This window comes from Xenopus laevis, chromosome 3S (genome assembly GCF_017654675.1).
Source record: "Xenopus laevis strain J_2021 chromosome 3S, Xenopus_laevis_v10.1, whole genome shotgun sequence".
Lineage (NCBI taxonomy): Eukaryota > Metazoa > Chordata > Amphibia > Anura > Pipidae > Xenopus > Xenopus laevis.
Window position 1 is genome coordinate 46,212,590 of NC_054376.1, and position 27,864 is coordinate 46,240,453.

At 39.3% G+C, this 27,864-nt stretch overlaps 3 protein-coding genes across 7 annotated transcripts in view; 2 read left to right on the forward strand and 1 right to left on the reverse strand.

The window, feature by feature from the left end:
* The window catches only part of sema4b.S (semaphorin 4B S homeolog), a 154,643-nt gene extending 147,956 nt beyond the window's left edge, over positions 1-6,687 (forward strand). Inside the window, exons 11-15 of one of the 2 annotated variants that reach the window (XM_041587650.1) lie at positions 1,070-1,280; positions 1,908-2,023; positions 3,052-3,218; positions 3,307-3,398; positions 4,996-6,687. In XM_041587650.1, the coding sequence (XP_041443584.1) occupies positions 1,070-1,280; positions 1,908-2,023; positions 3,052-3,218; positions 3,307-3,398; positions 4,996-5,777 (1,368 nt within the window). In that variant the 3' untranslated portion in view covers positions 5,778-6,687. 2 annotated transcript variants of the gene reach the window in all.
* A 4,188-nt stretch (positions 6,688-10,875) lies between these two features.
* On the reverse strand, positions 10,876-24,352 carry cib1.S (calcium and integrin binding 1 S homeolog). Of its 2 annotated transcripts, NM_001095021.2 has the most exon segments (7): positions 10,876-11,289; positions 11,576-11,664; positions 14,400-14,518; positions 16,409-16,562; positions 17,535-17,637; positions 19,777-19,811; positions 24,209-24,314. In NM_001095021.2, coding segments are annotated over 7 exon segments (573 nt in total). In that variant the 5' UTR covers positions 24,260-24,314; the 3' UTR covers positions 10,876-11,267.
* On the forward strand, positions 23,549-27,774 carry gdpgp1.S (GDP-D-glucose phosphorylase 1 S homeolog). Of its 3 annotated transcripts, XM_041587446.1 has the most exons (3): positions 23,549-23,568; positions 24,850-25,000; positions 26,479-27,774. In XM_041587446.1, the coding sequence occupies exon 3, from the start codon at positions 26,533-26,535 to the stop codon at positions 27,730-27,732; it is 1,200 nt and encodes a 399-aa protein (XP_041443380.1). In that variant the 5' UTR covers positions 23,549-23,568; positions 24,850-25,000; positions 26,479-26,532; the 3' UTR covers positions 27,733-27,774. The 3 variants fall into 3 exon arrangements, with proteins under 3 accessions (XP_041443380.1, XP_041443381.1, NP_001104198.1); XM_041587447.1 differs by lacking the exon at positions 23,549-23,568 and having other exon boundaries at positions 24,503-25,009; NM_001110728.1 differs by lacking the exon at positions 23,549-23,568 and having other exon boundaries at positions 24,968-25,000.
* Positions 27,775-27,864: the final 90 nt, after the last annotated feature.

A 27,864-nucleotide genomic window follows, 5' to 3' on the forward strand; every position in this document is an offset into this window, starting at 1 on the left:
ACACCAGTGGGATTATCTGACTATAGCTGGGAAGGGTGGGAGCTACAACATAGAGCTGGTCACTGCTCCTGTATAACTATAACAAACAAGGGAAAATTGTGCTCGCCCCTAATTTTTAAAACCATTAGGCGGGGGGTGCAATGAGGCTGTGACCATAAAATACATATAGACATATATAATTGGATAGGTCTGCAAAACAAGTTGCTGAAAATGCCATTTTTAATGTGTGACTCCTAAAGGAACAGTGTAAAGATAAAAACTGGGTAAATAGAAAGGCTGTGCAAAATAAAAAAAATAGCCAAAAATGTAATATATAAAGGCTGGAGTGACTGGATGTCTAACATAATAGCCAGGACACTACTTCCTACTTGTCAGCTCTCTAACTCTGAGTAAGTCAGTGACTATAAGGGGGGCACATGGGACATAACTGTTCAGATTCAAAAGCAACAGTTATGACCCATGTGCCCCTCCTCAAGTCATTGATTGGTTACTGACTGGTAGCCAATCCGTGGAAACCAAGAGAGCTGAAAAGAAGGAAGTAGTGTTGTGTCCTGTTATGTTAGACATCCAATCACTCCAGCCTTTATACTTTACATTTTTAGCTAACTAACTATATTAGAAACATTTTTATTTTGCCCAGCCTATCTATTTACCCAGTTTTTATTTTTACACTGAACAATTCCTATAAGGTTCAGTTCCAAAACCAGAATGTATGGCAATAAGCCATAAGTGATCATAATTCTTTTCATGTATCATGAAGGTTCGTGGTATAGCCATGTATGGAGGGTTTCCCGTGCAGTAAATAATCAAGAGGTTACAAGAGCGTACTAGGAATATAATTTATTTCCAGCACTATTCAGTGTTAAATCTTACAGTAGAGTTCTGTTTCTCCCCACCTTTCATGTCACAACTCAATATTGCCATCTGCTGGTTAAGTAGGTTAAAAAAAACATTCTTTGCTGCAACAAGCTATTCTCATTTCATAGGAGCCAGGAATATGTTTAAAACATGTTTTTTTTTAAAAAATCAAGTAATTATCCTTAAAAATACTTGTTTCTTTCATTACCAGTGCATTACCAACAGTGCAAAGCACAGGAAAATCAATTCCTCTCTGCATATGCCTGACCGAGTCTTGAACTTCGTCAAGGATCATTTCCTGATGGACAGTGCCATAAGGAGCCAGCCCTTGCTGCTGCAATCCCAAATTCGTTATAAGCAGATCAGTGTGCAGCGAGTCAAGGGCCTGAAGAAAACCTATGATGTCTTGTTCTTGGGAACAGGCAAGTACCTAGTAGTCTGGGCAGGTCTCCTGTTTTTATGGAAATTGTTTATCTTGGGTTGAAGTGGATCTTTTCACAGAACTGCAACAAATTCATTTCTCTGTCCTTGTATTTTATATTATCATATATAAAAAGAATTCTGCCTGTTGCCAATAGTATTAGGCCGATTCCATTTACGTCAATGAAAGGCTTTTTGTGCAGCCACCAGATAAACACATGTTTATGACCATAGGACCTATATGATAGGTCTTTTTTTTTTTTTTTTACTTTTGGTCCCATTTGCTTAAATGATCATTTTCTGATGTGGCATTCTATTAGAATTCCCTGATCACTGCACTGGGACTGTCTGTGCCCTGCTGTTATAAAAGAGGCCAACTACGCTATGTCCTCTAATAGGCATGTTCATTAGAGAAAGTCTTTGTTGTTTAGTCAGTATTGGACATTGCTATGTCTCTCTACATATTATTGAAATTCAAGATTCTGGGCACAAGGCCCAATACCTTCAACAGGTTGTAGATGAATAGTGTCATTAAGACAAAATGGTTTGAGTCCTTTTATAATAAATGTGAGATCTGTCATTAACCTCTGCCTCATTTTTCATTAATCTTACTTTGTATCTTTCTCTAGATGATGGCAGATTGCACAAAGCCGTGAGTGTAAATAAAATGGTTCACATTATTGAGGAGATCAAGCTTTTTCAGGATATGCAGCCAGTACAAGAGCTTCTGTTAGATCCCAGCAAGGTAATGTCCCTACTTACAGCCCAGGAAGCTCAGTTTGAATAAGTAATCACTTTGAGGCAGTGTTGCTACTATGATCATGGGCTGCCTTTCTAAGTTTTTACTGACTTTAGGCAAACAATTCACCATGAGACTATGTCCAGAGTTGTTTAGCTCAGATTTTATTTTGTATGTCTACAGGGGGTAATATGTCACAAGTCAGCTGTGTGTGTGTTGGATACAACAACGGTAGTGCTGAATGATACAATGGAAATCTATTTGAGCTGGCAGCAGCACTAAATCTTCAATAGCAGATATTTTTATCTATAAACACATTGATCATAAAATCATTAAGGAGAAGCTCAGGGACAAAGTACAAATAAGAATTCCCCTTATGAGAAGGAAGTAAACTGAGTTCATTACGAATAGTGTGAAATAGTATGAAATGATAAAAATATGAAGGTAGGCATATAATTCTTATAGATGGCTCGTAGGAAAGAGTGTTATAATTTTATAACCTGTTGTATCTATTCATTTTATAGGGAGTTTCTGTCTCTCCTTTGTTATTGCCTTATGCATTTTTAATGTTAATTTAGTCCATCTAAAGCAGAAACAATCATTTATTTAATGTATATTGGAAAGTTGCTTAGAATTACATTTCCACTATGCAACAAGCATTTTGTTTTTTAGAAAGCAGTAAGCTTTTTTTTTTATTTATTTATTTTTTTAAGGTGAATAGGCCTGTTTTCACTGAACTTTGAAACAGTCCCTGTGAGAGAGTAGGATTATTTATTACTACTTCCCCTTCCAGTTCATTATTCTTTCTACATAATGAGCTCATCTTTATTTATAACATGAGATGAAAGGGAAGGGCAGTGTTTACCATGCTATCATCATGCTCCATTTTTGATAAAGCAAATGTTGAAAATAATAATAAGTAAAATATGTTCTTTAAGACTCTACCTGTGTTTCTTCTGCAGTTAGTAAAATATCCCAAAAAAGCTAACTAATTTTTAGATGAAGCTAACACTTAATCTGTTCTTTCTATGTAGGGCCTCCTTTATGCCTCTTCACGTTCTGCGGTGGTACAAGTTCCAGTATCTAACTGCAGCATGTACAGGAGCTGTGGGGAGTGCATCCTCTCACGCGATCCTTATTGTGCTTGGAGCAAGAAAGGTTGTCACCGTGTCCCCCATCACGCACATGACCCAAAAAACCAGTAAGTCACCTTATTCGAAAACCAATATACTGTAGCCATAGCTGAAAAGGGTTATATGCATTTTAATTTGCCCCTTTCTCTCATTCAGACACTGGGTTCAAGATATAGAAGATGCAAACACAGATGCACACTGCAAACATAACGGCACAGAAGCTGTGGGCCGTGCTGCCAAGCCTTATGGTAAGTTTAAATATGTAAGCACTTAATGGCTAAATGGCAAGTCCTAATTATAAAATGGATTCAAAGTTAATTGGATGAGATATTGCAATGCTCCAAAGGCCCCCATACACAGGGCGATAAAAGCTGCCAACAGACCGAGTCGTCAGCTTATTGGCTTGTGTATGGAGCCATCCGACGGGCTTTCCGATCGATATCTGTCCGAGAGGCGGCCAGATCTCGATCGGGCAGGTTAAAAAATCCTGTTGGATCGTGGGCGCATCTGTGCGTCCCGTGATCGGACCGCCCGTATCTGATCCATTCTGATCCGATCGTTGGCATGTCCTAATTATAAAATGGATTCAAAGTTAATTGCATAAGATATTGCAATGCTCTAAAGGCATTTGTGGGGCCATCCAACGCACTTCCCTGATCAATATCTGGCTTCTCGATCGGGCAGGTTAAAAAATCCTGTCGGATCACGGCTGCATCTGTGCGTCCCACATGCCGACCGGCTAATTAAATGCTGTACACTATTCCTGCTGTCATATTGACAAGTGTTACTAGAGTTGCTGGCTGATTAACACTGTTTTACCAACTTTACTTGCTTGTCATTGGGGCCACTCCCCACAGCTAGCTTTTTACATAGGGCTACAGAATTGCATAGTAAGTAGTGGACGTTGAAAAAAAAGACAAATTTCTATCATGTCCATACAGTTTAACTTTTTACTAATATAAATCATATCTGATTTGTAGTTTAGCCAAAGGAAGGCAAAAAACCCCATCTGAACCTGTCTCCAGTTTGCATGAGAAGGGGAAGAATTCCTTCCTAATGCCAAAAGTGCAGCTGGAAATTAGAGTATCCGAAAACACTTATAATATCCAAACCTTTCTTAAAGCTAACTACTGTATCTGTCAGTCTGGTCCAGGGAGTGAGTTCTACAGCTTCACACTCTCGTTGTTATACACAACAACAACTTTGCAGCTGAAAACAATCCCAGCCTGGCAAACCTTATACAGGTATGGGATCTGTTATCCAGAAAGTTCTGAATTACGGAAAGGCTCTCATAGACTCCATTTTATCCAAATAATCCAAATTTTTAGAAATGATTTCCTTTTTCTCTGTAATAATAAAACAGTAGCTTGTACTTGATCCAAACTAAGATATATTTAATCCTTATTGGAAGCAAAACCAGCCTAATGGGTTTATGTAATGTTTAAATTATTTTCTCGTAGACTTGAGGTATGAAGATCCAAATTATGGAAAGATCCTTTATCCAGAAAGCCCCAGGTCCCGAGCATTCGGGATAAAAGGTCCCATACCTGTATTTATAATTGAGTTATGCCATTCCTTTTATTAGCTATCTTAGTTACCCTTCACTGGACTTTCTCTATTTCACTAATGTCCCCAGGGCTGCATTAATATATAGGCACACAAGGATCACTGCCTAAGGAGGCAGCATTATAGGGATGGCCCTTGGGTGACTATATAATAATATAAAAATGTACAGCACAGAATGTCCTTGGATAGTAATGGATGCCAAAAGTGCACTGGATATTCTAGATGCACCATAGTTATCAGTAACAAACAGTAAAGCATTTTTCTTCTTTTCTTATTTAGAATTGGAGTGTCAGAAAATCTCAATGGAATTGAATCCAGCTAATACACTGCCTTGCAAGCTCTTATCAAACTTGGCATCACGTGTATGGCTGCACAACGGGAAAGAAATAGACTCTTCATACTTTGTATTGCCCAGCGGTGACCTGATTCTAGTTGGTACCCCTGACAGGGCAGGAACATATGAGTGCTGGTCGGTGGAAGAGGACTTCAGGAAGCTAATGGTGAGGTATTGCGTAGGGGCACAAGAAGGGATAAAGGCTACTACCCAAAGAACAGAAACTGAAAGGCTATTTCCAAAATTCAGTGTGATTGAAAATATTGTCAACGCCTCATCTGTTTCCTCATCATCTGAGAGCCATTCTGCAAAGCTGACGGGAAAGTCTTACTGGATGGAGTTTGTAATTATGTCTACATTGTTCGGTGTAATGGTTGTCATTTTAGGCCTTTTGCTCTTGTACAGAACCCGTAAAGAAATGAAGACTATTTTGAAGCCAGCGGAACATTCTGATAAGCCGCCCAAAAAGCTCCGTAAAAACGGAATGCCTGCAGAAAGCTTGCCTCTAAATGGGACCAATGTGCCCAGTCCAGCAGCCGATCACAAAGGCTATCAGACTCTAAATGACAACTATATCATCAACACACCTGTTCATGACACTGTCATCGCAACAGAATCGGAAAAAAGGCCATTAAGTATCACAAGAGAAACTTATGTTGAGGTATCTCCTGCTTGCCAAAGACCCAGGGTACGTCTGGGCTCAGAAATAAGAGATTCTGTGGTGTGAGATGCATACAAACATTTTCATTCCTCTTGTAAGGAAAAAAACAAAAAGACAATCTAAACCTACAGTCTGTGTTTCAAGGTGTGACATGCAAAACCTTTTCTATGTGTGCATGCTAAAGGACTCTGTCTTGGAATGAAACCGTTTTATATTCCCAGTGTTACTTGGGTTTTACTGTTAAACAATAAGCACAAAGTCATATGAAAGCATTGTGCTCTCGCTCAGTCTTCCATTTCATGACTGCTCAACTCCATCGTTACCATACTTGATACAAAGTGGGACTGAAAGCATGTTGTTTCTTACAGCACATTGAGTACGTAAAAGCAAGCAAGCACCTTGGTATGGATGATGATATGGTGGAGAAGTGCTGGAGTCACATCTGGACCTGCTTCTTTGGTGCCCAGAAAGACTGAGATCTACCAATGTTCTTCCTGGTACTGAGGTGCACAGTAATGAGGGAACCTGAAGAATGCTGTGAGCCGGTGTCGGTGACCGCTGCAGATGGACAGGGCCATCAGATTGGCACAAAGCGATTACACAACAAAGCTCACACAATCCATCGTCAAGGCCCATTTATCTATATGGGAAGCAGAGAAAGTTCAACTGACTTTTTTTGTGTGCTGTTCAGTAGCGATCACGCTAATACCGCATTTGCAAAAGAATATGTAACCTGGCGGTAGTGTTTATGAAGCACATAAAACGGGCAATGCCCAAGTGAGCAAGTGAATTAAGTGTCCTGCTTCTTGGGACCCCAAATAATGGAGAACTACAACTTGCAGAATTCCTTGATTGTTTGTTGAATGTTGCTGGGAGTTGCAAGTTGAAAGCAGATTTGATACAGCCCTCACTCATTTGCAAATAATCCTCAATAGTTTTCTCTCAATAATAAAAAAAAAAAAAGTTCATTTGTAAATAATAAGAGCAGAATTTCTCTTTGAGCTTGTAAATAAGCTCTGTATTTATTTGTACCTGCTTAGCCACTGACACTCATGAATGGCATTTTGTTAATTACAGAAGTCGCCTCCCCATAGTACGTAGATGCTAATCGGAGGTAGCACTGGTTTCTATTGGACTGCCATGCCTTACATCTCTTCTAGTGCCTTCACAATATGTCGCAACAGCTTGTTGGCCTGCTACATAGGGATTTTCATGCCTGTTCCTGGTGCAGTTCCGCTTTCATTGCCTGGGTTCCTTTCTACAGAAACAATCAGTATCCCTTACTTTGAATGTCAATGATGAACATGGTTTGTATATTTTACATAAATACAGAAAACACTTGATACAAATGTATCCAAATACTTGCATTTGAATAAGAAATGACAGGCTTCCATTAAATTAAAAGTAAAATGAGTTAATGCAGTGCAGGTCAGAATAGAAGCATTTCCCTGTGCCTTCATGTCACAGGGGAGAATAGAAGTTGTTCTTAAAAGAACAGTAACACCAAAAAATGTAAAGTGTAAGCAAAATAATAAAGATATAGTCAGGGGCGATCCACAGGCTGCTGCCGCCTGAGGCAGCAACCCCAAAGCAGCCCCCCTCACCCTCTCCCGCTCTGCGCTTAAAAGTTTAGCGTCGGAGCGGGTCAAAGGGGGCTGCATTGCGTGCGCGTACTGCGCTTTCTGCACTAGCAAAGCCGAATTTCTGGTTTAAAAAATGGAAATTCGGCTCTTAAAGTTACAGGAGGCGGCTTTTTGCCTCCTCTTGTAACTGGCCGTTCACTGCCGTCTAAGGCAAGGTCCTCACCTTGCCTCATGGCAGGAACGGCCCTGGATATAGTGTACTGTTGCCCTGTACTGGCAAAAGCTGTGTGTTTACTTCTGAAAGACTACTATAGTTTGTATAAACAAGCTGCTGTGTAGCTATGGGGGCAGCTATTCAAACACAGGATATACAGTAAATAACAGATACTTTCTGAAGAATCCCATTGTATACTACAGAGCTTATCTGTTATCTACTGTGTATCCTGTGCCTTTTCTTCTTTTTTGCAGCTTGAATGGCTGCCCCCATGGCTACATAGCAGCTTGTTTATATAAACTATAGTAGTGTTTCTGAAGCAAACACACAACTTTTACCTGTGCAGAGCAACAGTTTTTGGTGTTACTGTTCCTTTAAGCAAAAAATTCAGTTCGCCTTATATCCAATACAGGTTTGGCAAATCTATGTACTCCAACAAGAATGGGTTGTGTTAAATACACCGGGTTCAATTATAAATTTTGTGCAGCGTGGAATGATTCGCACAATGAATATATTTGTCCTGCACGTGGTTATATTTTTATAAAGCTGGATAAGACTGTACAAACAGATTAACAATTTTTTTTAGCACCGTTGAATGTCAATAAGAGCTTTTTAAATATGACAAATTGTGAATATTTATGGACACACTAACGCCACAACTTTGGTGGCGGAGAAAATATTCACAAAACAGGTTCACAAATTGAGAATTTGCATCACTGTCTATTTTTGCTCACGACTGCCTCGCACAGTGGCCGCACTCACGCAAACACACATCTCGTTTGCGAAAATTAGTTTGCAATTCAAATTCGCAAAAAAACAGAACGATGAGCACAGCAATGCAATATTTTAGTGTTCAGGATAACGCATGGGCAATAGGACCATTTGCAAATTTATATGTGTTGCACAAACTTTATAAATGACCCCCAATATGTTCTACAGAATGATTGTAAGTGTAATTGATGCAAATGAGTTCTCTCACTAGATACATTCCCACTTGTGTATTAACCTATGAAAGAACTCGGTTTTGCTTTAGCAATGTACAGCTGTACTGTATATACACCACTCACAACATGAAACCTCTGCTTCAAATGCCTATACACGTGTATAAAATATTAACTACTTATGCCTTGCAGCCCCCCCCTCCCTTGAACCAAGATGTAAATATAAAGGGATACAACTACTCCTTTCTATGCGAAGGGATAAAGCCTGCCAGACAGGGAAAGATAGAAACAAACTCTAAATAATGAAGAGTGCAGTGAGGAAAGACGTCAGCCGAGCACATTCTCCAAATGCATGACTGTAAATATCTGTCTCCTGTCCTGGATTATGTTAATATGGACGGTAAGAAATTTGTGCCAAACAGTAGTAAGTTTGTAATATGGTTTGTGCTTTATCTAACTATCTTTTGTCGTCGTACCTTGTTATCTTGTTACCATGGAGCACGAGCAGCCTGGGGATCGTGAAGTTAGGGTGACTGCACACAAAAAACGTTGTTGCACATGGGAAATCACACAATTGTGTGAAAATAGCCTTTGTTTGCAATTTCACATCTTTATAAGATTCAAATGTGGAGATTCCCATTAGGCCCAATGAAATGGTATAATTAGACACTGTGTTATGTGCAGTAGTGGGATTCTCACAGGTAATAAAAGAACTGCGTTCCATCACCCTTACAATGTTTAGCCACACATTTGCTTGTGCCCCTGTATCAGGAGCCTTTGTGGCATTTTGGATGTTGCCTAAGTACAGTAGTTCAGGCAAATTGTTTAACCGCAGTTGGGGATTTGCAGGCTGAAGACGTTTCACCTCCATGAGTAAGAACAGTTGGCTATTATGGCTGAAATGTGAAAAACCACTCGATGCAGCCTGCTGTTAATCGGTATATATACAACATATATCATGTTTCCACCAGAATAAGTGAACATTCCTTTGTTTGTAAAACATTGTAAATTATCGTTTGTTGTATTTTTTTTTTTTTATTCAAGCACTTTATATTTGTAATAAAATTTCAAAATGTGACTTTTTACTGTTAGTATTATTATTAGAAGTTCCAGGCTACTTTCTTTGCTGTTACATGACGTCATCCAAAGTCCCATGATTAGACCGTTTGGTGAATCCCTAATGGGAATTTAGATATATTATTGGTGACCTGTGCAACAAGCAATTCCCTATTCATGGGGATGGACATGGGGTCCCCCATTCTGGTGCACAAACAAGATTCTGAGATGATGCAAGGCTTGAGTGTCCTCAAAATGGCTCCGGCCTGCTTGCTATAATTATTAATTCCCAGACTGAAGGAAACAAGATTCAAATAATTTATACAGTGTAATTAAAGTTCATTTTGCTTGACTAATGTGATAAAATAGGATTTGGAATATTTTTTTTTGGGTGATGGGTCTCCTTTAATTACAAATCAGTCTTATATTGTCAACAGTGCAGGGCTTTAGGGGTGTGAACAATAGAGATGTTATAGTTGTGAACAATGCAGGAGTTTACTGTCTAAATTTGAGCCACTTAATCTTGGTACTGATACCTTTTATGGCCCTGGACACACATGCGGATATATGCAGCGTTTATGAGCAGTCTGCGCCGCAATTTTTAAAAGAAAGCTGACCGATGTGTAAATAAGGTAGCGGGTGCAACCTTCAGCAATGGCACGATACACTAGCGTATTTACGAGGTAGTCAGCTCGTGGCAGGGAAAGCGCCGAAAACGTTGCAAATATCCGCATGTGTGTCCGGGACCTAAAGCTTACAGAAGGGAAGCAGCCACAGCAGGCAGAATTTCATGTGGAGGTTGGTGGGCCGCCAGTTGGACAGCACTGCTTTAACGTATGGGCCAGACTGAAAAGGGGTTTCCATGGAGTTTAGGGTAGGTCTCTATACTCTCATAATAATATGAAATGGTGATTAAAATAAGCCACATACCTGATTCTAAATTTTGGGGTTTGCAAAGACTTAGCAATTCAATTTGGGCACTGCCTTAGGGAAATGTCATGCATAGCATTCTCTGCAGGCAGATCCAAGCTGTGACAGCTCATCATGGTTCCCAGTGACTTACGGTAAGTGGGACCTGGACAAAAGTGCAGACGTGGGCACTATTACTGAGAAAAGAGCTCACAGATGCACTTTCCCACAGATACTTTTTGTAAAAGAAGCAGATGTTAGGCAAGTTAGGTAAAAGGTAACCAATGGAAATGTAAAGGAAACTTTAAAAGGTTTATACAGAGGGAGAGAGTTGCTCAAGAGAACATAAAAGTGCTCATGATGGGTTTCAACTCCCTGTACTTTAATGGATGCAGGGGGTTCTATGTGGAAATGCCATCTATCTTTCAGCTAGCAATTCATTTCAATAATTACATATGATCTGACAATACAATTACAATATTTTATTATAACAAGCATTGAATCCATTCAAAACATCCCATATTAAATATCCTGCTCTGTAGGAGGAACAGGAAGTGCATGCAGATTTTTACACAATGAAAAGAAAAACATTGAAAGTTAAAAAGCTTTTAAAAAGAAAATATGTTCAAGGAAACCTCATTCATTCATTATTTGTCAGTTACAATTACACATTTTGCCTTATATTCCAGAAAATCTAACCAGCTACAAGAAAAGCAGCCGCTCAAACTGTCTTACAATGAATATGAAATGTCTCAAATCACAACTGGAAATGGAACAGACGCCCTTTATGTAGTTGCTGGTTTAGATCAGCCAAGAGGTATTTGTGGTTGACAGTTTGTTGGCAATGGATCTCTCACAGCATAATCTTGAAGGAGCTGCAAAGCAAAGTTTAAAAGATCAATAAAGCTACATTATGCCCCAATCAAACTTGGGCTCTGTATAGGAGAAAGCTACTGTATAGCTAACAGATGTTACATAAACTAATGTAGTGTCAACAGTCCCCCAATCAATCTTCTATCCCGGCCAATCAAAACTTGAATGTTTAGGCTCATATATACAGTATATTCTATCCACTATATTCTATCAGATTGTTTGGAAAACTATTGGCTATGTGGGTCTTTAAAAAATATAATTTTTGTAGTTATGATACATTAGCTGTACCTGACAAAATCAGGAGATCGGGAGATGACATGCTGAAATTCAGAGTGGTTGATGGTGCCATCTTTATCTATGTCTGACTCTTCCAAGATCTATATAAAGATAAGAAATGTGATTAAGAGGGAAATACATTCACTTTGATAATACAATGACCACTACACTGCACTTTTTACTTAATTTTTAAGGATTCATTAAGCTCTGGCATAGTGCAGAGAAACTGGTGAATTGCTAATGTGGTGCCTCTATTCAAAAAAGGATCCCGTTCTCAACCTCAAAACTATAGGCCAGTTGGTCTGACATCAGTGGTAGGAAAGCTTTTCGAAGGGTTAATAAAGGATAAGATACTGGACTTCATAGCAAATCATAATACTATGAGTGTGTGCCAGCATTGTTTTATGTGTAATAGATCTTGCCAGACTAACGTAATTTCTTTTTATGAGAAGGTAAGTAGAGACCTCGATTCTGGGATGGCAGTCTATGTGATTTACTACGCTTTGCAGAGTGATTTGTCTAAGTTGGGAAACTGGGCAGCAAACTGGAAAATGAGGTTCAATGTTGATAAATGCAAGGTTATGCACTTTGGCAAAAATTATATAAATGTGTTGGGAATTTCCTTAAATGAGAAGGATCTTGGGGTTTTTGTAGATAACAAGTTGTCTAATTTTGGGCAGTGTCATTCTGTGGCTACTAAAGCAAATAAAGTTCTGTCTTGCATAAAAAGGGCATTAACTCAAGGGATGAAAATATAATTATGCCTCTTTATAGGTCCCTGGTGAGGCCTCATCTGGAGTATGCAGTGCAGTTTTGGACTCCAGTCCTTAAGAGGGATATAAATGAGCTGGAGAGAGTGCAGAGATGTGCAACTAAACTGGTTAGAAGTGTAGAAGACTTAAATTATGAGGGTAGACTACTAGATTACACTTTACAAGTACATTAAAGGACATTATAGACAAATAGCAGGGGACCTTTTTACCCATAAAGTGGATCACCGTACCAGAGGCCACCTCTTCAGACTAGAAGAAAAGAACTTTCATTTGAAGCAACGTAGGGGGTTCTTCACAGTCAGGACAGTGAGGTTGTGGAATACACTGCCGGGTGATGTTGTGATGCTGATTCTCTTCATGCCTTTAAGAATGGCTTGGATGATTTCTTGGACGGACATAATATCAAAGGCTATTGTGATACTAAACTCTATAGTTAGTATAGATATGGGTATATAAAATGTATGTGAAATTATGGAGGGGTGTGTGTATGGATGCTGGGTTTTCATTGGAAGGGTTGAACTTGATGGACTTTGTCTTTTTTCAACCCGATTTAACTATGTAACTGCACAGTCATACAACGGCACAATAGAATGATCATCCTCTGCTGGAGTCAGTGTCTTATTAAGCACTTCAGAATTGAACTTGAAGGGATACTGTCATGGGAAAAAAATATTTTTTTCAAAGCATCAGTTAATAGTGCTGCTCCAGCAGACTCCCCAGTCATGTGACCTGTGCTCTGATAAACTTCAGTCACTCTTTACTGCAAGTTAGAGTGATATCACCCCCTCCCTTTCCCCCCAACAGCCTAAAAACAGAACAATGGGAAGGTAACCAGATAGCAGCTCCCTAACACAAGATAACAGCTGCCTGGTAGATCTAAGAACAGCACTCAATAGTAAAATCCAGGTCCCACTGCGACACATTCAGTTACATTGAGTAGGAGAAACAACAGCCTGCCAGAAAGCAGTTCCAGAAAGTACTGGCTCTTTCTGAAATCACATGTCCAGGCAAAACGACCTGAGATGGCCTACACTCCAATATTACAACTAAAAAAATACACTTGCTGGTTCAGAAATTAAATTTTATATTGTAGAGTGAATTTGCAGTATAATTTAGAAATAAAAACTACATCATAAAAATCATGACAGAATCCCTTTAATAGTCAAGATGCTAAATGTTTGCTTGCTTCACTGTTTCTAAGCTGATAGAAGGCTGACAGCTCATATTATGGGTTGATGTATTACCAGAGGGATTGCATTATTGCAACAGCCCATGAACCATGAGGGAAGAGAAGTTTACCCTTGCATTTCAGGTCAGTTATAACCCCAATATTTAGAAGCAACATGGCTCTCCAGAAGGAGACTACAAATTCTTATTCACACCTTCAAGTGAGTACAAACCATATGATTATTCAATTCAATCAAAAAAAGGAATTCATTTATATAGCATTTTTCTCCCATGGGCAAAGCTCTTTTACACCAATCAAATCATTATAGGAGCAAGTATGTTGGGACACTGGGAAATCATGATTACAGTGGAATAGTATGGATTGATATACTGATTGATATACTGATGCACTTGTGGATTGTTGCAGTGAAATTGTTATAAAACGTGTTGTTTGTAGCAAATCTGTAGTATGACTGTATATTAACTGTACATTTTAGCCTGTGGGTACAGGTGACATTCTGTGAATTAAAGTTCAACTGTATCTGGAGAGCTTTGAGCTTCCTACGTATCTTGCTGTGCTCTCTTACACGTGTGGGATATAACATACTAATGACAGATTACATGCTACAGCTATACAGATCAAGACAACAGTGCATCACAAGGCAGGGAATTCCCAAACCTCTACTTTTCCCAATACATGAAGTTGTAAGGGTCCCATTGACTACATGTGGATTAAAGTGGGGGAAGAGCATAGTGGAGTGGAGTTCTATTCATAGTAGGGTGATACATAAATTGTGAGAAACAGCTAGGCTGTAAGCAAGTGTAGAGTTTGGGTAGCACATAGCCAGTTTGTAAAGAGGGTACAGATATTTTTGCACACGGGAGTTTCAACTCACATTTGCAATTAGCTGCCTCATTTCACTGTTGCTCAGCTTAGTGTCTTCTTTGTCTCCAGTCAGCTTGTTTACCAGATGCTCCAAGTCAGATTCATTCAAGGCACCATCAGCATCAAAATCTATGGATTGGCAAGGGATTACAAATGGCATTGCTTAAACAGTGATTTACTGCTTCATTTCCTTCATACAAGTTATGCGCATTCATTTTTAAGGAGACGTAAAGCTTATAAATAAGTAGGCTAGAAATGTTGTAAAATATGTTTTATATGAATAAATATGAGGATTGCACACTCAGTCTGTATAAAAAGATCAAAATGTATTATATCAAAAGCTTTCTGCTATGATGTAAGTTTTTTGATATAATAAATAAATATTTATTTATATGATATTCACCAGGAGGCTTTGTTTGGGCAGCCTCCATTGGATTGGCACCTCAGCATTTACTTCAAGGTGTGCGCCTTCCAAATTGTAGTGGTACATTATGTTTTAGTCTTGTGTACCAGCCCCAGGCAACCACAGCCCCAGTAAAGATCTGTCTCTCCAAAGATGTCCCAGTAGCTCCCATCTTCTTTTCTGCTGATTCACTGCACATGCTCTGTGCTGCTGTCACTTACTGAGCCACTCACAATATACAGTACACATAGAATAGAAATGTCACAGTATAAGGCTGATTAGTAATAAATACACTTTTAATTACTACATGGCAGCACAGAAACCAGTGCAATTAGCATCAGTATTAATTAATAATCAGCCTTGTAGCATCATCTTATATTACAGGTCAACCTCATTTTATGCTTGATAATTGGTGACGACCCTTTAACTTAGCGCCTCAACAGCTGTCGCAGACACTTTCCAAGATGGTGACCCCCTGTGAAAGGTTTGAATCCTGGATCATTGCTGCTATTGAGAAGCTAAAACTTTAGGCTGGTGCAATAAGTTCAGTATATCAAATACGGCATTTTTAGCCATATTAATTTTTAGGGTTTAGTTCTCCTTTAATTGTGACTGATTTTCTCTCTTGTATACTTTATTTTAGGGATGTACTGCATCTTGGATTCAGTTGGGGATTTAGCTGAATCTTATCGTTTTTCTGCTGAACCAAATCTGAACACTTTTAAAATCATGTGATATTAGATCTGGTGATTAAATAAATGACTGGGGTGGTTTTGCACACACTCATTTGCATACGAAAATTATAATTCAGCTTTGGCTCAGGTTTCTTGCAATTTGGTAATTACCTAGTTAGGAAGAAATGGTACATTCTTTATTTCTCAGCAGGGGTGCCAATAAATGTTTCAGAGTCTGCTCCTGACAGGCCTTAAAGGGGTGGTTCACATTAAAGGTAACTTTTAGTATGTTATAGGACAGCCAATTCTAAGCAACTTTTTAATTGGTTTTCATTATTTATTTTTTACAGTTTTAAAGTAATTTGCATTTTTCTTCTGACTCTTTGCAGCTTTCAAATGGGCGTCACTGACTCAATTGCTCTAAGGCAACAATTGTTGCTTTTTATTACTGCTATTACTCCTATTCATATTCCAGTCTTTTTTTCAAATCAATGCATGGTTTTTAGGGTAATTTGGACCCTAGTTACCAGATTAAGATGCAAATTGAAGAGCTGCTGAATAAAAAGCTAAAAACCTTCAGTAATAAAAAATTTAAATAAAATTGCAAATTGTCTTAGAATATCACTCTCTATTTCATACTGAAAGTTCTCAAAGGTGAACAACCCCTTTAAACGTCTCAATTTTATTAAAGATAAATGCATGTAATATGGTAATGTGGGAGTGCTAAAGTAACCAACATGGATTTTTTTTTTGTAAATCTTAATACCTCTTTAGCATACGGAGGCAAAATTATCCCTAATGCTTTTGGTATGATCTCGATTCCTTGTTTGCAAAGCAATACTTTGAGACACACCCTCTGGATAATAGTTTGTTCATAGTTAGGCCCACTGTTACGTCCCAGATAAATGAAAGAGTACAGCATAACACCCAAAGCATAATTACCAAATATCCTAAAGGCATAATGAGATTTAACTTCAAGTGTCGCAGATTCACTGAAGGCACTGAGCATGTCCAAAAAGTCTTCAAAGGACATGCTCCCATCTTCTTGCTCAGATGTGGAGAAAACTGTGCATATTCGGTCATTGAATGGATTTGCCTGGAATCAGCAAAAACATCATATCATGTGATCTGTGGCATAGTAATGTGCTCTTAAAGGAACAGTTCAGTGTAAATATAAAAACTGGGTAAACAGGTTGTACAAAATAAAAAAATGTTTCTAATATGGTTAGTTAGTCAAAGATGCAATATATAAAGGCTGGAGTGACTAGATGCATAACAGAACATAACATAACTCTACTGCCTGCTTTTCAGCTCTCTAACTCTGAATTGGTCAGCGACTTTAAGGGGGGCCACATGGGACATACTGTAACTGTTCAGTGAGTTTACAATTGATCCTCAGCATGCAGCTCAGATTTAAAGCAAAGTTATGACCCATGTGCCCCCCCCCCTCAATTCACTGATCGGTTACTATGTGGTAACCAATCAATAGAAACAAAAACATCTGCAAAGCAGGAATTAGTGTTCTGGCTATTATGTTAGACATCCAGTCACTCCAGCCTTTATACATTACATTTTTGGCTAACTATATTGAAAACATGTTCACAGTTTTTATTTTTATACTTAACAATTCCTTTAAAGCTCTGATAATGAGGGCTCTGCATGGGAATTCAAGAAGCCAGAGCTACACTGATAACAGTAAATTACGGACTACAAACATTACCAAATGTTTCATCTAATTTGAATTACACTTCCTTTTAACAAGGGTTTGAGGCTCCCCAATAATGCAGCAACTACTTATATTTTAGAAATAGGAAGTAAAAAATAATTAAAAAAAAGAATCCCACTAAAAGTACCAAATGAGAGCTTGTCCTGTACACATAAAATACACAGTATTGTTTATTTCCTAGATCTTTATATGGTCATGAAACTCCTCTGTAATTTATATTATCCTTATAATTTAAAAGAGGGGGTACTTTATTCACTATATATTATAATGTTCAATATTGTTGTTATTCACTATATATTATAATGTTCAATATTGTTGGAAAAATGTTACATAATTAATTACCTTTAGTTCGGGCAAAGTCAGAAATCTTTCTTTAGGGATTCGCAAGGACTCAATGTTACTTCTGTGTTCTTTTTGGGCAAGTTCGCTGAATCTTTTATAAGCTCTGCAGAATAAAAGGCAATGATGGAATTCACTTCAGTGTAGGTCATGCAATAAATTTATTTCTAAAATACCACTGTAGCCCAGGTGGTTACACATATAAGCAAATTAAAAATACATATAAAAGGTTGCACTGACATTTGGCATTTATGTTGAATGTGAGTAACAAGAAATCCAATCTGACCTATAAAGGGCAAATATGCAGTATGCAGTGTATAACAGCAGCTCAGAGAGATAGGCAATAAGGGAAGGCAAATCAGAGGAGGAGGAGGATATCCTTTAATATACTAGAATGTATTCCCCAGTTTTACAGAGTGAAACATACAAAAAAACCCATGAAACTATGAGCGGGGGACTGCAAATTACAGCAAATAATCAGTGAAAACATAAACTTGGGGGGTTTAAAAATGGGGTTCTAATTTACTTTGTAAACAAGCTTTCTGTTTTGATCCTATGTAAAAGATATTAAGAAGCCATTAGAGGAAAATTATACCCACAAAATGAATACTTGAGCAACAGATTATCAAATTATATCAAATTAAGAATTTTATGAAACTGGAATATATATTTAAGTAAATATCGCCCTTTTACATCTCTTGCCTTGAACTACCATTTTGTGATGATCTCTGTGCTGCCTCAGAGATCACCTGACCAGAAATACTATAACTTCAACAGGAAGAAGTGTGGAAGCAAAAGACAGAACTGTCTGTTATTGGCTCATGTGACCTAACATGTATGGTTTGTTTGGTATGTTTATGTGCACCGTGAATCATACGATCCCAGGGGGCGGCCCTTATTTTTTAAAATGGCAATTTCTATTTATGATTAGCCACCGACACATACTACTAAAAATATATTATTATGAAAATTGTTTATTTTCATGAAGCAGGGTTTTACATATGAGCTGTTTTATGCAATATCTTTATAGAGACCTACATTGTTTGAGGGGTATAGTTTTCCTTTAAGACCCCATTAAGTAACCATGCCATGTATAGATGAATTGCAAGTTGTCCACGGGAACAAATTCTGATTTCTTAATACTTAAGAGACATTTTTCTTGCATATAGTCACAATAACTATTCATCCATAAGCAGTGAATATATCTTGGGAGTATCGGGATGAATACGAGTATTTCTATTCTCTCAATTTCTGCCCACACAGGATGATATCACAGGAGGTTAGTATCCCTATATTTGTGTTTGTTTTCCTTTATCATAACTGCCTTAATGTTTATATCTAGCTGTGAGCAATTTTCAGCAGTGCTTAAGAGAAGCCATTTGTATGCGGTCTGGGGGCTGTGACTCCAAAATAGTTTGACAGACACCTGTTAAATCTGCACTTGATGGCAAAGTTAGTAGAAATCCATGCGTATCGCAAAACAATCCTAATTGTTTCAGTGTATACATGTTTTAGAAGCCTTAAAGCATGCTGTTCCACATTATGTAATAAACCACCAGCTGGAAAAGCCCAGGCAGTCCAGAGAATAGATCTCATTCCTTTATTACTTTACTTGTATTGATGACTAACTTATTTGTCCTGAAAGGCTATAGTTATTACAGCACTAGGACTAAACGATTCAGGTTTGTCCACTCTAATAGCCCTTTGCAAACAAAAGTACACAGCAATAAAAAGCAACAGTATTTACTAGGTAGTAACCAGTTGTACTTTATCTATTGACAAGGAAACAGAATAAGTTAGGTATTATTATGGTGTGTTTATGATCTCTTCCAGCCACAGAAACCTGACCTTTTAAAAATGAATAACTCACAGAATCTCATGGGTCATATACCAATCATTTCTCTCATTATATTAACATAGGCAGTAGACATGTATAACAAAACAAACATTCTCTGCAGCTGGTTAATCAACCAGTTGGTAGGTCAAATATAATGTGTCATGGCCAAATAGCATTAACCTAGCTGAGATGTTGTGTGGCTAACTAAATGGATTGCTATGTGTAATCACATTCTAATTTTGCTGCTGGCCATCTAATAACCCAAATGAATAAAGAATATCTGGCCCATAAGCCTTCAGCTGGAACTCTATAAATTCAGTTATGACCTCTGAAATTTGTATTTCTCTCAGACATCAAACAGCAATACATAATGCTATTATAAAGACTGTAGTTGGTCAAAACACTTACAAGATTATCTCTTGTTTTGTCAGGAATGTCAGCTCCTAAAAATGAAAATAAGTTACTTGAAAGGTGAACTCAATCATGAAAATAAACATTTAGACAGGCAGCAAATAAGTTTGCATTTCACCCTCTTGCCAGACCCCATACCTATATAGTTCCATAAGACTTGCAGTTCTTTGCAGAAACCTAGCAAGTCGAGTGACAAGCCGATTGAATGCAGAAGAGAGAGGAGGCTACTGCCTGCGGTAGGGCAGAAATCAGCCAGAGGATTTTGGCTAGCGGTTTTCAGCTCTGTGTGCCTCTAGCATTATACATGAAACTCTAAAGCTAATTCATTAAAGTTTTTTAAGGAATATCTATCTATCTATATCTATATCTATATATATATATATATATATATATATATATATATATATATATATATATATATATATATATATATATATATATATATATATATATATATATATATATATATATATATATATATATATATAGTCAATTGGGTGAGCGCACTCTTACCGGATTTTTCTCAAGGTGGGTGCGTTGGTCAAGGTTTCTAGTACATAATAGTAAATGGACCCGCACTCCAATGTTTTCGTGAAAAAAAGTGATGAATTTTATTCACAGATGCATATCCAACGTTTCGGTCCACACTGGGACCGAAACGTTGGGACATTTGTACACTTGCTATTTATCCTTGAGAAAGGTCCCAGTGTGGACTGAAACGTTGGATATGCATCTGTGAGTAAAATTCATCACTTTTTTCCATGAAAACATTGGAGTGCGGGTCCATTTACTATTATAGATAGAAGATAGATAGATACTAAAGGCAATTTGTTTCTCATTCTGGACAATTTTAGTTAAAAAAACAACTGCCCAGCCTATGATAATCAGACCTATGGTAACAGAACTGCTGAACGCAATTAGAGTGCCACTTGCTTTTGGTGGTTTTTTTGCGGCTAAGGGAGTTACTGGAAATAATGGGCTGCATTAACTCATGCGTTCACCACAGGTGAATGCATGAAGAAACGCTTGCCTGGAATTCGAATTAGAGTTCCAGAGAAGAGCAGTGCCTAAAACATCTGGCTAGAAACGCATATTCAACAATGAATGAAAAGCCAATACAGTTTAATTAACGAAATCTCAATTCCTTTATCTTTCCGTCCTGGCTTGGGTGCATCATTGCCTCTCCGTTCGAAAGTGCACAGAGCCAGAATTTCAATATGTGTTTCTAAATATGAGCAGAAGTTAGGCAGGAGGGGATGCAGGTATTGGCACTGGCCTAGCCACACGCCAGCAATGAATCCAACAATGAATGAAAAGCCGATACCTTTTTATGCAACAAACGGGGTGATCCCAAGCTTTTTTCCATGGTGCTCTTGACACAATTCAACAGATCAAACGTTTGAATTGTTGAATTGTGTCAAGAGCACCATGGAATAAAGCTTGGGATCACCCCGTTTGTCGCCCCAGCGACAAATCTCCTCTTCTTCAGGGGCATCAATCTCCCCGAACTGCCTTCCCCCTGCCCTCCGCTGGCTGAAATGAAAATCGCCTGCGGCAATTCACGGACGGCACTTCTTTTTCAGAAGTTGCTCGAAGTTTCCTCACGTGGCTGGATGTAAAGGTGGCCATACACGGGCCGATAAAAGCTGCCGACAGACCGAGTCGGCAGTTTATTGGCCCGTGTATGGGGGCCCCCGACGGGCTTCCCTGATCGAGATCTGATCCTAGGGCCCAACGATCGGATCCTAGCGAATGCGAACGGACGGTCGGATCGCAGGACTGCATCAACGAATGGGATTTTTAGTCCCATCCGATCGGGATCTGGCCGACTTTCGGCCAGATCTCGATCGGATGGGACTAAAAATCCGGTCGGATCGCGGCCGCATCTGTTCGTTGATGCAGTCCCACGATCCGACCGCCTGTTCGCGATCGCTAGGATCCGATCGTTGGGCCCTAGGCCTCAAGGTGGATCTCTCCATGTATGGCCACCTTAAAGGGGTTGTTCACCTTTGTAACAAATTGACAAATCTAACAGTTCACATGAATAGAACAAACTTTTCTATAGAAATAGTTAACAGAAAAAGTACAGTTCAAAAGATATTCACCTCAGAAGTGTCCCTGTACTAATCCTTCAGTTCCACACAGACCCTGTGCTGGGAGGGGGTCACTGACCCCCAAAAACACTACAGTGTTCACTTCCTCTTCCTTATACGACATCACACATTGTACTGGCAGCTAACTTAACTCCTATTGGCTATGTCTGCTGTCAATCTGCCACTGCTTCCTGTGCTGGGCTGTGCTGGGGAATTTGAGCAGCATTCAGGTACTGAAGAGAAACTGTTACAAGTTTGTGAGAGGGAGGGGGAGTGTGGGCTGTGTGCTGCAGAGACTTCAACTGTGCAGATGGGGGGATTGAGGTGCTTGGGACCTGGAGTTTTACGGATAATGGATCTTTCCATAATTTGGATCTCCATGCCTTAAGTCTACTAGAAAATCATATAAACATGAAATAAACCCAACAGGCTGGTTTTGCTTCCAATAAGGATTAATTATATCTTAGTTGGGATCAAGTACAAGCTATAGTTTTATTATTACACAGAAAAAAGAAATAATTTTTAAAAATTTGAATTATTGGATTATAATGGATACTATGGGAGATGACACTTGTACTTTCCAGAAATATATTATTTTTTTTGGGGAGGGGGTCCATTTATTTTGTGTATTTACCTCATAAAAAATCATTATTCAGCAGCTGATGTGACTTACTGGACTATTTGTATGAGCTTGAGGCTTTCCAAATGAGTTGAATTTTTGTGCATAAAGTAAAATATTTTTCTGGTATAGATCCCTATATCATGAAAAATATAACTTTTTCATTTTTTGGTATTTAGAGCTCTAAATCTTGTTCCAGAAGTGGAACAATTAAACACTTAAAAAAGGTATCGTTTTCCTAGGTAAACTACTGCCCCCCCGGGAGAGCGCACAACATGTTCAAAAAACCTACCTGCCCTCATCACTGCTCTGCCTGTCACTTAGGGCTGCCACCTCACCCTTTTAAAACCAAACACATATGAAATCCACAGCCTGCATGGCTAATTAGCAATTCATTTAGATGCATGATACATGGCTGCACAGAAATCAGTTCAGTCTGCAGCATCTAAATGAGTTGATAATTAGCCATGGAGGCTGTGGATTTCATATGTGTTTGGTTTTAAAAGGGTGAGGCGGCAGCCCTACTGTCCCTGCTAGATGTATAAGTTAGTGCTGGTGCTGGTAAGCAAGTCAGTGCTGGTTTTGTTGCAATTTTGTACAATTATGCTTAATGCCAAAGGTATTAAAAGATAATAATATAGAAAAGCCAGTATTTATTCCCAGAAAAGGTTGCCCCCCTTTGGCACTCCATTCAGTTTTAGTCTAGGCAGAAGGAGAGTGCCAGAATTGGGAGAACAATGTTGCTCCTTCCTTTTCTGCAGTATTTGTCTGCATGGCTGTGTGATTGTTTGTTGCAAGGCAGGTTTGTTTATATGCTGCGTCTGTTAACCTCTGCCATTACAATTGAGTAATCAACCAATGACCATTCAAATTATGTGACTGGTTACAGTTCACAAGCACCCAATAAATTACTAGGAGGAGGGCAGTATCAACATCCAATAGGAAACAAGTAAGGGCAAAGCCTGGGCATGATGATGTCATCATATAGGAAGTTCTTGGTGTGTCAGGTTCAAAATAGGCCACTCCCATCACTTCAGAAAACTGGTCAGAGAGACAGGAGAAGGGCTGAGTTAATAGGTATAAAAATTAGCTTTTACAATGGCATTTTTACTTTTTGTTATGGAAAATGGTTTTTCTAACACATTGAGAACATTGTTACTGGTTTCATAAGATTTGTACATTGAAGGTGAACAACCCCTTTAAGGGTCTTGCTGACTGGAGCAACCAACCACTGGTATGAATGACACAGTAGAAAATACATTGGGAAAAATGTAAAATCATGGATAAGTTAAAGTATTTTAATAACTGTCTCTGCACTATACTAGATTTCATTAGATGTAACTGCCAAACTAAAGGCTTTACAACAACAACAATGCAATTACTACATAGTCCCCACACACACAGGGTCACAATACTGTTGTCTTCAACACTGAGCTAATTTGATACTATTTCCTTTAGCGACCAGAAAGCTGCGCGGTGCTATTAATGACAGGGGGGGAATAATCGCCCGACACCGCCCCCATTGACTTTCATGTGAAGCGCCGGGTCCTCTCAGTTCAGTACATTAATATGAGACTTTTCATGGCAGTCAACCCCTCATGAGATGACTGCACTGCTGAATTCTATAGGCACCCCCTGGTTATCGCTATGGTACTTACCGCCCCAGGCACCTTACAAGCAAGAATAATGCATATCTGCCTCACGAACTTGCGGGTACCTGATATTCATTAATGAGTTGTTTGGAGAGCTGGCTCGATGAGTTCCCCATGTCCCTGACACCCAGGCCGCCTCCTTCCTCACACGGAGCTTCACCCCGAAACTTCAGAAACTTTCTGTCCTACTTCCGCCTCCAACGTCACCATGTCCCAAAGCAACAGGGTATTTGCATATTGCAGGTAGCCCCGCCCCTCCTGCTGACCAACACTTCCTTGCTGTGGGTTTAGTGTAATACTAAACCATGATGGCAGCACAGGTAGTGCTTAGTAATGAGAATAAGGATGGTACTACCTGTGTTTCACACAGTTCCCCCCGCCTCCCAAACTAATTTCACTTGTCTTTTTGACATCCTGTATGCGCTTTCACTTTAGCCCCCACACACGTAAACCTGTGCTTTTCCAGCTTTGCTAAATAAATAGATACACACAATATTTCTCTACACGCTGACAAGTTTTTTGCAATGTGGAGGTAAAAACCATCTATTCGGGGGTTTTACAAAATATAAACACTTGTTGGAAGACCTAAACTAACTGGAGGACGTTCTATGAGGATTACTGAGCTGTTAACGTTTACATGTAGAACAAATTGGCACTAAGTAATTTGTTTGGAAGATAGAAATAATCCTCCTTCTTTCATCTACAGCGAATGCCGCCCCCCTTTACAGATAAGTGGTATAGCCCAGGCAGGAAGTAGACACGCTGAGCCTTGCTGCTGCAGAGAGCTGACTGTACACCGGTGATGAATGAAACTGGAGGTCTGGGTTATTCCTACGAGTCCGAGTCCCCCCAGTAGGGTAAGAAGGGTACATGTAATCAACATTTCTGCTAGAGCTATTTCCTGTATGAAACTAGGATCTCTTCCAGTAGGGGAAGAAGTGTACATGGTGCCAACCTGTCTAATAGAACTGATTCCTATATAGGGCCCACTAGGATTTATTCTCGTACCGTACATGTGCTAACCTTTGCACTAGGGTTTATTTTATTTAAAAGAAAACAAAACACTAAGGTTGGTGGTTGATATTTGGGGGTGGCCCTCTGGTGCCTATTTTTTTTTTTAGTTTTTTTTTTTAAACCCACCCCACCCTCCACCACGGATTTCCATAGGAAAGGGGGGTGCGGGGTAGGGGGGGGCGAATAAGAATGTGGAAATGACGTCACAAGCACGTGCCGCTAACATCACTTCCGCTGAATATGTCGCATGACGCCAGCGTGTAGGAAGGAGGGGCTCGTTTAGGTCCGATGCCTAGATGAGGGGTAGAGGGGCCGTGGAAGAATGTGGAAGTGACGCCATCGCGCATGCCGTGTGACGTCAGTGCGTAGGACGTGGGGGCCCACTTAGGTCTGATGCCTAGGGCATCGGACCTAAATAAAGCCCTGGTCGCCCCGTGACAAATCTTCTCTACTGTGGCGACTAATCTCTCCGAAATGCCTTCCCGCCAGCATGAATATGAATTGCCGGCACGATGGCATACGTATCACTTTCTGAAGTTGCCCGAAGTTTCCTCGTGGGGCGACTTCGGAAAACGAAGCACCGCCATTGCCATGCTGCAGGTGTTTTTTTCATTATAACAGGCGGAAGACGGGGAAGCTGTCCTGGGAAATTAGTCGTCCCAAAGAAGAGGCGATTAGCATAATGGTTCGGGCCTTCCCTAATGGTTCAGGCCTTCAAAGCACAGGGTCCAGTTCTGAATTGGACAGCCTGTTTTTTTACACTGACTGCCCTGATCAAAACTGCCTGTCCGTTTCTAAAATTTGAAAGCTGGACAGGCCTGCGAATCAGCCAAAAGGAATATGGGGCTCTACTGTGGTAATCTTTGGATTCAGATGCATTAGGGATGTGGTTGCCTAGGGCTGTTACACAACATTATGTGCATTTCAAGCCTAATTCTTAGTTGAGCCAAATTATTCTTTTAAGTTTCTTGTTCTAAGTCTGCAGTGTAACTACCTGTCATCTTGTGTTGGACACCGTCCAGTTGGGTTTACCGGGTACAAAGTGCCAGTGCCAGTCTTTGCACTAGGGCTAATTCATGACAATCATTTAGGAATAAACCTATTTAATTAGTACTTTTGTACAGGAGACCCCAGGATCTGATCCAGAAGTGTAAGGCAGTGCCAATCTACAACCATCTACCTTAACAATTTGTTGTGGTTGTTTTGTTAGCAGAAAGGGGATTATCTTAATGCAAACTATAATTGCTTAGCTGTTGCAACCAATATACTTATTTTAATGCTTCTGTATTTATTAACTTGTATCACTTTGTTTAATTATTAGAACATTTGAGAAGTGGAAGCCTTCTTTAGCAGTGGAATTGTAGCAGTTGTGAAGATGGAGGAGGAGCATATAAATCAACGTCCCAGTGCTACTGTTGAAGAATATAGTTACTCTGAGGCAGATTTTGTGTTCTCAGGTTTATCATGGAAGGAAAGGCGTCAATATGCAGAAGACACAAGTTTCCTTTCACCTTTTGATAAAGCACTTCAAAGTAAATGGGAGCAGAAGATGAATGAGGGTTTATTTCGTTATCCCCTGAGAAACTTGCAGACTAAGATATTGCCAGGCTCTTTGAGCTATGTGGCCCAACTAAACATCCAGAGAAGTATAAACAGGAGAAAGCCAGAGGACATTTGGAGCATCCAACAGAAGTTTAACCCAAACCAATTTAATTATAATAAGATTAAACCTGAGGAAATTGTGTTTCAGATGATCAGGTCAGAAACTGAGCATTGTGTCGACTCAGACAAAGTACACGGCTCTTCAGTTAATGGTATGGGTACATCTGACTGTAAATCTGGATCCACTCACCAAAGATGTTGCATACTGGAATGCAAGGGTGGTTGTACTTTAGTTGTAATCAATGTAAGCCCTCTTGAATTTGGCCATGTTTTATTTATGCCAGATCCTTCACTTTGCCTGCCGCAAATTCTGACTGAGGATCTTATGTTGTTTGGCTTGGAATCTGTTCTTTTGAGTGCCCATCCTGGGTTTAGAGTTGGGTTTAATAGCCTCGGAGGGTTTGCTTCTGTAAACCATCTACATCTGCATGGGTTTTATCTTGACCATGATCTTTTCATAGAGTCCTCCAGCAGCAAGCCTCTGTGTCCTGAAATGAACTTCCACTTGATCACCCATTTCCCTGCTCCGAGCTTTTTGTTTTACACAGATGGGAGGAACTTGAAATCTACTGCCCAGAACATATGTAAGGTTACAGATTTTTTGGTGGCTAAAAATATAGCCCATAATTTGTTCATTACAAGGGGCAGTAATCCAGATACAGGGAATGGTTCTGAAGGTAGAAATGGGATTCGAGTTAATATCTGGGCAAGAAAGCCAAGTTTTGGGGCCAAGGAGGTATCTGCTTTCAATGTGGCATTGTGTGAGCTAGCAGGCCACCTGCCTGTCAAAAATCAAGAGGATTTCAATAGCATTACAGAAGATTCTGTCATTGACATTATTCATAATTGCCTCTTAGCTGATGATGAATTTACACAGCTTTCCTTAGATCTAGTAGAGTATTTAAGAAAATGACAAATAATTTAATATATAGGCAATAAACTATGTATAAAAACAGAACATTCTGCAGAAGGTCCTATGTCTTTTCTTCTCTGGTTTTCCTCTCTACAATTACTGAAATCAAACCATAAAATACAAATGCCTTCA

Coding starts and splice junctions, on each gene's coding strand:
- cib1.S (XM_041587694.1), bottom strand. Junction 14,519..16,408: donor TTATGCCTTTAGGATATTTG/GTAATTATGCTT, acceptor GCCAATCCATAG/ATTTTGATGCTGATGGTGCC. Junction 11,290..11,575: donor CGATCTCCTGATTTTGTCAG/GTACAGCTAATG, acceptor TTTGCTTTGCAG/CTCCTTCAAGATTATGCTGT.
- gdpgp1.S (XM_041587446.1), top strand. CDS start 26,533: ATGGAGGAGGAGCATATAAATCAACGTCCCAGTGCTACTGTTGAAGAA.